The 12,256-nt window shown below is 36.8% G+C and overlaps 1 protein-coding gene across 1 annotated transcript; it reads right to left on the bottom strand.

Moving 5' to 3' along the window:
• Positions 1 to 3,111: 3,111 nt before the first annotated feature.
• On the bottom strand, positions 3,112 to 8,699 carry LOC141444701 (uncharacterized). Its single transcript, XM_074110294.1, has one exon. It carries the CDS (start codon positions 8,342 to 8,344, stop codon positions 7,781 to 7,783), a length of 564 nt encoding a protein of 187 aa, XP_073966395.1. The 5' UTR covers positions 8,345 to 8,699; the 3' UTR covers positions 3,112 to 7,780.
• Positions 8,700 to 12,256: the final 3,557 nt, after the last annotated feature.

Here is a 12,256-nt window from a genome sequence, read left to right on the forward strand (position 1 = left end):
GCGAGAAGCATAAAATGGGATTTCTTAATGGTAAACTCGTTAAATCTACCGATATCATATAGAACTGTTGAGTAATATTTATTGTAGCCGTGATACTCTAGTGGGTTGATCTATGGCCTCCTAAGCTGAAAGTTGTTTTTGAGCCTGATCTCTGGGAGTTTTTGCTTCGCTAAACATTGGATATATTTCAGAATTGTATATAAGATATGGCAAATAGCAGTAGCCAAATAACAATAATGTATTCCCAAACGCTCCCAGAGTTCAAGCTCAAAACCAAAACTTTCTGGTTGGGAATATGTTATTTCATATTTGACTACTGCCGAATTTGCCATGTTATCCTATATACCTATCTGGAATATGGCCAATGTTTAGCAAATAAAAAAAAACTTGGTTGAGACATGTAGTGATTTTTTGAAAAAAAAAACTGTTTTTTCCACTATGCAGCAAGTATGGAGCTAGAGCAGTAGGAGTTCACACTGTCATTGTTCATCTACCGTTACCTCTCATATTTCGTTCTCTAGTTTTTTTTTACCATACAACGGCAAAACCTACTAGATACTAGCAAAATTGTGCTCCAATGGACAGAGCCATATCAACAAAAAAAAACTATACTTGCATGTGACATCACTGTAATCTCTTTCTCTGTCTTGTCTTGAATTTCAAATGTTTATAACTGTTATATGTAACCTTAATACATGCATTTACCAGCTATGATTTATGGAATAAACAGTTGCATATGAGTTGAGTAGTACAACCCAAGTTCTCTCATTCTGAGAGCAGGCCATCCTACCGTTGGGGATGTATAGTTATAAGCCAGAGATGTTGATTGATTTTAACCCTCAATGAGGCCCCATTTACTGGAGCATACTACTAGCCCTCTTGTTCTGAGAGGAGGCCTGTGCCCAGCAGTGGGACGTATATAGGCGTATGATGATGGATGATGACTACCACAGAATCAAAAGCTGCTATCGGATACATACCTGATGAAGAATTTTTTTAAAGATAGTTGTATTTACAATAATTACAATCGAAATTGTGCCGTATTGTGATATTAATAAGGTTCAGTTTCCAACTCAATGCAAGTGGTCGCTAAATCGCCTCTACCTTATTAAGGGTTAAAGGAAATCTGTATGATTGTGAAGCTTTAGTTGGAGGGAAGAATCAATTTTTTCATACCCTTTTAAGTGATGTACTATATGTAAATATAAATAGATTTCTGCACTAAAACATAATTTTCATTCTACCAAGCTCCTACCAACCTATTTCAGTAATACACTGTCAGTATGTCTTCTAAGAAGAATCCTTTGATTAAATTCGAGAACGGCTTGACCGATTTTCATGGTTTTTAACCCCTGACGCAAAAAGTGGGGTGTTGTATAAGGTTTGGTTTTTAACCGCTATGTGTAGTATGGCCGCTATGTGTGTCTGATGGCTTTGTCTGTGTGTGTGTCTGTCTGTCTGTGGCACCGTAGCTCTTAAGCGGGTGGACCGATTTGAATGCGGTTTTTTATTAAATTGAGAAGTTTTTCTAGCGATGGTTCTTAGACATGTTTTATCAAAATTGGTCGAGCCGTTTTTGAGATATTGAACTTTGAAGTGACAAAGTCGGGGGTTATTTGTTGTATTTGTCTCCATTCCGAATAGCAGAATAACTATTAAATACATTTTCCCATACAAAATGTTCATGACTTTCGTAACTGTCAGTTATAGACCACATCCCCACACACAATAAATTAGTTATTTTATATTTGCCTAAATAGCAAAATATTCACCTTAAAGTAATTGATGTGGCTTTGGCAAAACAACGTTGGTTGATGGGTTGAAAACGCAATTCGACCCGCTAGATGGCGCTGTTGTTGGTATGTTTTTTATAATAATCTTAATGCCGGCGTTTTGCTAGGGCAGGACAGACAACGTTCTGCCGGGTGCGTTAGTTTTATAAAAAAAAAACAATATCAGTTTACATGTCTGTGTGTCTGCCTGTTGCATCACAGCTCTCAAACAGGTGGACTGATTTTGATGAAGTTTTTTTAATCGAAAGCTAGTTTTAATCGAGAGCTGCTAAGTTTAATCCTTTTGGTTCCACCTACTGTATCGCTACTATGTCTGGTGTATAAAGAGTCTTTGTAGTAATAAAGGAGTAAGTAATATAAAAAGCTACCCATATTATTTATCATATTCTATTGTTTTTTTTTATTATATTGTAAACTGCGTAAGATAGGATCTTTGCATAAAAGACTTAATTAAGGATGAAACAAAATAAAACATTCGCATAATGGAGAAAATTATATTAGGTAGGTATTTAATACATCTTATAAAAATATTCATCAACAACTCTTAATACAGGCGCGACACGAAAGGGGGGCTACTACGAAATTCCAAGTTCGGTAGATATCCGTTCATTTCGCAACTAACGTTTGGCAACCTGATTAATTTCACAACTTATTTCGCAACTCTGAAACTGTAAGTATTTCAAGATTTTGTGGACCCACTGAAAATCAGCGTCGTTGCACTCTGTGCTCCGACATCTGCTGAGTGGTATCCTTTCTTGGAATAGGTATTTCAAAACTCACTTTTTTGCTTGTTTAGATTTAAGAAAAAACCTGTACTTACATGATGTGATGAATATTATTTCAAAATAAATTGTTCTTTCTTTCTTTATTTATTTCAGGGCCATCGTTTAGAAGAACCCTTTAGGTTAGGTTCCATCCATCCATCCCAGCCTATATACGTCCGACTGCTGGGCACAGGCCTCCTCTCAGAACAAGAGGGCTTGGGCCATAGTTCCCACGCGGGCCCAGTGCGGATTGGGAACTTCACACGCACCATTGAATTTGCTTCGCAGGTTTGTGCAGGTTTCTTCACGATGTTTTCCTTCACCGCAAAGCAAAGAGGTGCGAGCCGGGGTTTGAACCAACGACCCTCTGCTTGAGGCGAGATAGGTCAAACCACTAGGCCACCACGGCACAGGTTAGGTTAGTTTTATAAAAATCCTTAAATATTTATAGTCTCAGAAATATTAAACAGTTGCGAAATGAATCAGGTTGCCAAACGTTAGTTGTGAAACATTAGTGAACCGAATATAAGCGTATTATTATTATTATTCCCTCAATCTTGGGCCAATGTCAGTTGCGATGACAGGGTTGAGCAGAACGTAAAATCGAAGTTCGTGTCATTCCGTCTCTGACGCTTATACTATTTAATACGAGAGTGAAAGGGACGATACGGTACGAACCTCGATTTTAGAATTTCGTAGCCTGCAGGCTCTATGCCTACTACAAAGTGCAAAACTCGAACTTCGTATGTTGCCGTCCTGCTGAAGATACGAACTTCGAGTTTCGTAGTAGCCCCTCGCTCGAAGAAGAGTTAAGGAAAAAATATAGGTAAGTTACGTCTTATTTTTTATTTCCGTAAATTTTAAGAGCGTTTATACCTGCTGAGCTGGCAACGTTGCATTTTTGTTAGCTTTTCTCGATTATTTCATAAAAATTGAATGAAAATTAATAATGTTGTCTGATAGAACACTTCCTAATATATAAGTTAATGTGTCTACTCCAATAATTATTCGTTATAGACTTTTATTTTCTTTAAAAACCGGTCATAAAACATTAATTTGTTTTTAAGGAATATAAAAGTCTATCACGAATAATTATTGGAGTAGACACATTGACTTATATATTAAGAAATGTTCTATCAGAAAACATTTTTAATTTTCATAATTTTTTTATGGAATATCGAGAAAAACTAACAAAAATGCAACGTTGCCAGCTCAGCAGGAATAAACGCTCTTAAGGGAACATTGAACAGGCCAAATGCAATGCAAACACTAGTGCCTAATTCTATTATTATGAACAAAAAAGATTTTTTATATACTACAAACTCCACTCCACTCCGATGGAACTATCAACTTATTATTCGAGAAAAAAATATCCAACCTCACTTATACTACAAAATGAAATGATCAATGCCAATAAACTTGGTATATTTAGAGGCGGTAAACGAGCATGCGGTTCACCTGATGGGAAGCAATCACCGCCGCCCATGATCACCCGCAACACCAGGGATATCACAGGTGCGCTGCCGGCCCTTTGAAAGTTGTTTATCAAAAACCTAGACTAGAGCAATGGCTAACAGGTGTAAAGCTTTGTTACAATAAATAATTTTTCTAAGCAAATACATTAGTTTTGATTAAAAAATACCAAGTTGTTATGATTTTACAGCAGCTTTAGGTATTGTGGCGTTAGTGTTGGCAAGCGAGACCAAGGGGGTTACTACGAAAATCGAAGTTCGTGTGTCTGACACTATTTAACCCTTTATAAGGCCCTATTTATTGGAACATACTATCACAGAATGAAAAGCAGCCATTTAATACATACCTAGCAAAGGACGTTTTTAGAGCTAGTAGTATTTTCAATAATTACAATAAAATATTGTAACTTATTACTAAAAGAATAAGGTAGAATTTCCAAATCAATGCATGTGGTCGCTAAATCTGCTTTGCCTTATAAAGGGTTAATACAAGAGTGAGAGGGACGGTACAGTCGAGTGCAAAGATATCGACACGGCCAAAGTAACAAAAATAATATGTAGGTATACACGACTTTATGCACTCAACATTAAGGTCCTGTATACATATTTTTGTCACTTGGTCGTGTCAATATCTTTGCACTTGACTGTACCTACTAATGACTTATAGTAATGTAGCGAAACTTCTTGACAACTCTAAAATTAATTACAGCAAGCAGTGTAAATTCAAATGGAATCAGGACATACTGCAGCACTGCCCAATGAGGGCTATCGCGTATGAATTCGCCGCTAGAGGCGCTAGTGTAGCGTGAGGTCTCCGAAATGTGAAATCTCATAGTTTTTGGGCTACGCGGGTTTATTTATAATTAGAATAATTTTGTGAATATTCTGCATTACCTGAAATTAATTATGGCAATTATGCGTTACGGGGCAATGAATGTCTGTGTTTTGAGACAGTTTTGTCTTTCGGAAACTTTTGTCCTCCCTTTTAATCTGAACAAAACGGGACACTGGTTGCTCGATATTTTTATGGTACGGTTTTAAGGTGTATTAAATATGATTTTAATCTAAATTTTGTTTTCACGCCCGTGATAACAAACTTTGAAAGCCCCACTTAAAAACCTCACGCTTAAGTGGCGCCATCTAGAAAGATAAAAAACGATAGCCCTCATTATGAATCAATAAATATTTTGTTCAGTTTTGTCTAATAGCTGTCAAAAAAAAAATTCAATCTCGTTGAGAATCAACAATATTTAGTATCCATTTTAAACTCATCAATTTTATAGTATTCTTGCCATACTTCATAAATATAATACTTTAGTTTAGTCCAATTAAAAGTGCATGGTCTGCAGATACAGCCATCCCTTTCTGACATTAGTGTTCGATCGTGCAAAGATATTGTTGACCCTTCAAAGATTTCTCTAATTAATTTGCTCCTGCCTAGGACTACAATTTAATTTTTAGCTTAACTATTTACACTAAATATTTGATCAAAAAAAAAAAACAAATTAATAAGCATTTTGCTTTAAGGAAACAAAATATAAACTATACTATGACAAAGTTCACACCACAATGTGATGTGAGGATGTGACATGGTGTATAATATATTATATTACTTTTAAAGATAGCAATACAAAGTAACTTTGTTACATACATTTTTGTACACATAAACAGAGATGGTTCATCTATGTAATAAGTGCTTTCATACTATGTGTACAGCATGATAAAGATAGAAAAAAAAATACATCTGACCCTCATTTGGATGGAGTTGAAAAATTAAAAACAGTTTTGAAAAAGATTTGTTCAAGTTTGGAAGTTTAATTGTGAAATGAAAATTATCCATACAGCTGAATTTTTATGTGGTTAATTTTCATATCACATAATTATTAAGTTTTTTTTTATTACAGTAGGAAATAATGGTTCAACAAAAATGTTACACCGCAACCATAAAAAAAAACAAATAGCTAATTTATCCCGTACACATTATTTCAGAAGAAAATCGTATTTGGGCTTGTGAAAACTTGGTTTGGTATGTTTCATTCAAATCACACACAACCACATAGGTACATAAATCAGGAGTTAATAGAAATTGTGGACTTTGTAAATAACATTTTTCTACAAAATATTACAGTTGCTGGAAAACCCACTAATTTTAACAACATTATCAATAGTCCCTGGTTTATCTTTCACTACCAACTTTATCTTTTTTGGTTAAGTAGCAACTGGTCCCTTTGGGTTAGCAACCATTACTGCCAATGGAGGAGGCCTATGTTCAACAGTGGATGACCTACAGCTGATACAAGGATGAGGATGACTGCCGATGACTCCTGACAGCAACAAAGTGTCAAATACATTGTGTCAACAAGTAACAAGTTTGTACACCGAAGCTACCATACAAAGGTCAACCTATAGTGTCTAAAAATTGATAGATTTATTGAACAAGTGACAAGTTTGTTGCATCATCCTAGAACAACAAAATATAATTAATTAACATCTGCATATTTTATCAAAAATTGATTGAACTTGAGCATTATAAAGTAATTAAAGTTTAATCATCTGATGTGATTTTCATTACCTCATTGATTATCAAATATCTAGTCTAAAATCATCAAATAATAGATAACTCCAATTTATTGCAATTTTTCTACAAATATAGTAACTACATCATGTCTATCCAAGTATAACTTTGTAAAACTAAGTTAAATTCTTGAAAGTATCCATACTATTAATGATTCTGCCAACGTTGAGGCTGGAAAAGATCATGACATTAAACTGAGAGTCAAAATGAATGACAGCTCGCTTGCACCGTTTACCCGCAATTCTCACCATCATCATTTGTCATTGGTGTTACCAGTAGCTAACTTCATAAAGCCGAACATCCTACAATTAAGGTACAGACATACTATTTAAAACCCAACACCACGACAAACTTGCACACACCATCCATCATGTATCAGTACTAATTGTAATCAGTCCCATGTATTTCTTAGGTCAGGTGGATATAGAAACATGATCTGGACGATGTGGAGTGGCTCTGCATTTTAATAGTATGTTTCCACCATAAGGACATTGACTTAGAACTTACGAGGCAACCTAAAGCAACCAGCTGCCACAAATGAAAAAAATAAAGTAGGACAGTATTAATTAGTTAATGACAACTTGAGTTTAACTTGAGAAGTTATAAATGAACTGCTAGTATGGAAAGATAAAGGTTGGAATTCACAAAGTTAGACCTCAAGATTGGTAATTAAAAATATTATGAACATTTTCCATGACACAAAAGGTCAAGTTGAAGTACAACCATATATTTATTGAACCAGAATGTATGACAATAATGTACAACTTGATAATCCATGTTCTCATATTGTAATTTGTCACAAGTATCAGATTGTATGTTGTCATTCATTCTGGTTCTACAATAACAGGTTCTATTATTAACCATAACTATCAGTCAGTCTTTTTATATAACTACTGGTTAACATGGTCTAACTTTTTGAACTTACTAAAGCTTCACTATTAAATCTATTTTTGTTACTCTGTTACATACAATATAATTGAATAAGAAATTGATAAAGTAAACAAAGCACTTTGTAAAATGACACATTACAATAACATTTACATTGTTAAATTGTGCGTAACTAACAGTTATGGAGGTATGTAAATACACAAAAATAAACATTTCAATATCAATCTACACCCTGTTGCTGCAAGAGAACCAAAATACAAAAAGTGCAAACTATAAACATTATTTCAATCATAACTTCTTATGGAGTCGATTCAGATGGTTCCGTAGGGACTCCTTTTCCTTAAACTTGACGGAGCACATGTCGCACTGGTGCGTTACATTCTTAAACGTATGCTTGTTCTTAATATGTTTCGCTAATCTCTCCTTATTCGTAAACTTTTTCTGGCAGTTCAAACACGAATTTTCCATCATAATCTGCTTCAACTTCAAATGTCGTCGCAGGCAGTGCCTCGACTTAAACGTAATAGAACAACTCTCGCATCTAGACTTACTCTTAACCTGAAGATGGGTCTGGCAATGAATGTCTAAATTAGCTTTCTTTGAAAACACAATCTGACACTCATTGCATTCAAAACTTGCATTTTTCTGCTGAGTCTCGTGATTCGACGTCATGTGGCGGAAAAATTGGCTGTTTTGTGTAAACTTCAGCCTGCAGTACTGGCAGGTGTAGATGTATTTGTGTTCGTCAACCTCTTTTGGCTGGAAAAGTGGCGGATCGTCGAGTTTCCTCAAACGGAAGGCAGCGCGTGTTATTCTTATTTTCGGGCCAGTACGGGCCGGTTTTTTATTCATCACTAAGCCGATTAATGCTTTTATTCGTCTTAATCACTGTTTAATACCTCTAGAATAGCACTTAACGCAATTATTGATATTTTAACAAACACGTAAGCACTATTTTAAATGGACGGGTAAGGTTTTCTTGGGTGATTTAGCGTTACACTGGTCTCTTGGGAGCACAAATGATGCTTATTTGTCGAGTTTTGACCAAGGAAAACCTAATTTTATTGATTTAGCCCAAACGGCCAAACACCTAGCTTTCACAAAAGTACAACTTGATTTTGAAGATGTTTTGAAGACAAGACAATCCAAGACATTCACAAGAAGCGAAACGTCAAAAAATACGTTTGGCTGAGGCGTATTTTACGGCTTGTGCACTTGACCTATTTGCGACGAAAAATGCGTTGGAAGGTTCCATAATTGTTTCAGTATAGGCTTCGATTATAATAATATTAGGTACCTATTAATTAAATCTGTTTTACTATGTCTGTTTGTTTAAAAATTGAAATAGTAAACAAAGACAACAAAGCAAGCAGTTTTTAAATAAAGATGCGGGCGGCCACATGCAGCAGGGCTACTACGAAACTCTAAACTCGAAGTTCGTGTCGTGCGGTTCCTCTGACACTTATACTATTTAATACGAGAGCGAAAGGGACGGCACGATACGAACTTCGAGTTTCGAGTTTCGTAGTAGCCTTGCAGTCTTCGCTCGTCGCTCGATTGCAGCGATGGAAACGAGCGTCGAGCGATTTCATGTGGCCGCGCCCTAATGTTTACATGGTTCATTTGGGTGTAAATGATTAACACAAAGTTATGGCGTCAACATTTTATGTAATTAATTTATTTCCAAATAAATAACAAATCTCCATTTAAAATTGATTGTAGCAGACTAAAGACCTTAACCTTGAAGCTTCAAAAGTCAGTCGCTAGATGGCGCTCTTACACTGTAAATTGTAAACAAACAAAAGCATAACGAACACTGTTAGCTGTGTCATCACATCATCCATCATCCTAGCCTATAACATACACGTCCCACTGCTGGGCACAGGCCAGAATGAGAGGGCTTGGGCCGTAGTTCCCACGCGGGCACAGTTCGGATTGGGAACTTCACACGCATCATTGAATTGCTTCGTAGGTTTCTTCACGATGTTTTCCTTCGTAAAGTTCGTGGTGAATTTCAAATGTAATTTCACACATGAATTTAAAAAACCGAACCATAGCGCACGGGGGGGGGGACCACGTGCAGCAGCAGGTCGTCGCGGGCGCAGCTCGTGGGGCAGACATACCTACCTAGTTAGAGTTAATGCAGGTCATTCTCAATGATTCGCGGAACACATGATAGAGGTAATATATGGATATAGATAAAATATTGTAAACAACTGTACGTAATTAGGCCTTAAAACACTCATGTGACCCTATTATGAAAAGGACCCCTATTACGATACAGTTGCATAAAATACTATTGTAACACTACAGCCACGAAAAGGTACCTATACGAGTACGAGTACATGCCCCCTGTTACACCATCCATTGATTAAAATCTGACGGATATACCTACGTGATGCCGTCTCTGTTTTGTTTTGTTCGAATAGACGGAGACGGCATCACATTTATCCGTCAAATAAATCAATGGGTGGTGAAACAGCCCCTTAAGGTGGTTTTCCACGAGGCGAGACGAGAATTGAAATTTGTATGGCAGCTCCCGCGGTGGCCCGCAGACATTCACATTTCAATTCTCGTCTCGTCTCGCCTCGCCGGTGGAAATCACCATTAGACTCAGCATTTTGCTTAGCATTGCTGCCACAGCGCTTATAACACCACTGTTTTGTCGGAACCTACCGTGAGTTAACGCACGTTCCGGACGGTTGTAAACTAGCTTTCCAACAGGGGTTCCCTTGCTTATTCCTATCCCAGGGTAATCGAACCCAGGTCCTCAGCAATCCGTGCTGCGTGCTATAACGCCTACACCACCGCTGGACAGGAATTTAGACACGAATTTTTCCTATGCAAACATTGCACGGATTGCTGAGGACCTGGGTTCGATTCCCAGCGCTGGTCTCTTTTTCTGGTTTTTCTGTGCATCCATGTCTCAGTTTGTATTTCGATATGGTTTCACGGGATACCCGTAAAAGTAACAAATTTGAAGTTGAAATAAAAAATACAAAAAGACTCCAAATAACCAATCATAATTTGATTGCTTAGTAGCGACATCTCTTGTCTGGGTGAGCGGTTGGTTCCGATAGAATGTGACGCCTCTCGATGAGAGCGAAAACATAGATGTCGCTAGTGCTGCTGCATAAGTAGCGTAGTAGAAATAAGCAACCTGAGATATGTATGCATAGGAAAATTCTTGTCTAAATTCCTGTCCAGCGGTGGTGTAGGGGTTATAGCACGCAGCACGGATTGCTGAGGACCTGGGTTCGATTCCCAGCGCTGGTCTCTTTTTCTGGTTTTCTGTGCATCCATGTCTCAGTTTGTATTTTCGATATGGTTTCACGGGATACCCGCAAAAGTAACAAATTTGGAGTTGAAATAAAAAATACAAAAAGACTCCAAATAACCAATCATGGTCAATATTGGTCAATCGTTCAAAGGTTAACTGGAAGAGATCCCTTTAATTAAGGGATAAGTTGACCTTTGTCCATCGTATTATCTGGTTATCTGTGAATATCTTTTTTTTTACGTAAACTAAAGAGTTTACAATACAATACAATGACCTTCAACGTCTGCTTACGTCGAGGCGATCGAGAGGAAACCTGCGCTGAACACGCCTTAATGCTAAATGGTATACGTTGAAACTTACGAGGCTGGTTTCCATATGCTAAACTCTCTACCTATCTGCAATCCTTAACTTAACGTTTTAACAGACGGCGATCCCACCGCGATCTCTCGGGTTTTGCACAACCTCGATGTTTTCCTTCACCACGAGACGAATCATTTATAACAAACTTTACCACTATGACTGAATTCTACGGGGGCTAAAACGAGAAGCCACTTCTCTTTGCCTTTGAAGGGGTACAGAGGTGGGTTCAAATTCGCAGCATCCAAGATATGGAACGACCGCCCGCGCTCCGTCAAAGTATGTCCCAACCTACTTTTAAACGCATGTTTCGAGCAGTTCTTTTTGCAGCGCAACTTGAAAATAGCTGCAACTACCGTTAATTGAAACCAGTGTTGTTCTCAGGTGTTAATTAAGTAATTGTTAATTAAAGTTAGTTTATGTTAAAAAGAGAGTACTTACTTATGTGTTGATATTTTAGTTTTTATTGTTTTTTATTTTATTTCATTTTTCTTTTTTTTTTTACTTTGCGTGCCAATCTACCTGCTATGTAAGTCATTCTAGCTAGCCTGAGTCAACGGGGGCAGGCTGAAAACCAGCGCTGGCAGCTTCTGAGCAAGCGCAGCATAAGCTGAGCCTGTTCCTTTTGCCACACAGTGCAAGGGACTGGCAAACGCATTTTTTATTAGTTTATTGTTTATTTGTATTCTGTGTGCCTATCCTGTATTGTTCATGTTGGCCAATAAATCAATCTTCTTCTTCTTCTTCTTCTTCTTGTAACAATTGCTATTACTAGGTACCTATATATTATTCTGTAGTATTATGTATCCTTTCCAACTGGCTTAAAAGACAAAATAAACTAAAAACTCAGCACAACAAAGCACGTGTGTGTGTTACATAATTGGTAATGTCTAAAAATCCAAATCTGTTACGAAATATAATACTTGTTTCATAATTTATCACTATAATCTTTTATCAACTCTTTAGTAACATATAACATGCATTCAATGTTGTAATTTTCATTTAAAATCGATAAAAATTAAATCATCCAAAATCACGTTCGATCAATTCACCTACAAATTACAGATTATCTCTTAACAAGTATGAATTAAGATTGAAAGTCGCGTAAAAATTACAATTTCAATCGA

This window comes from Choristoneura fumiferana, chromosome 30 (genome assembly GCF_025370935.1).
Source record: "Choristoneura fumiferana chromosome 30, NRCan_CFum_1, whole genome shotgun sequence".
In the NCBI taxonomy this organism is placed as follows: Eukaryota; Metazoa; Arthropoda; class Insecta; order Lepidoptera; family Tortricidae; genus Choristoneura; species Choristoneura fumiferana.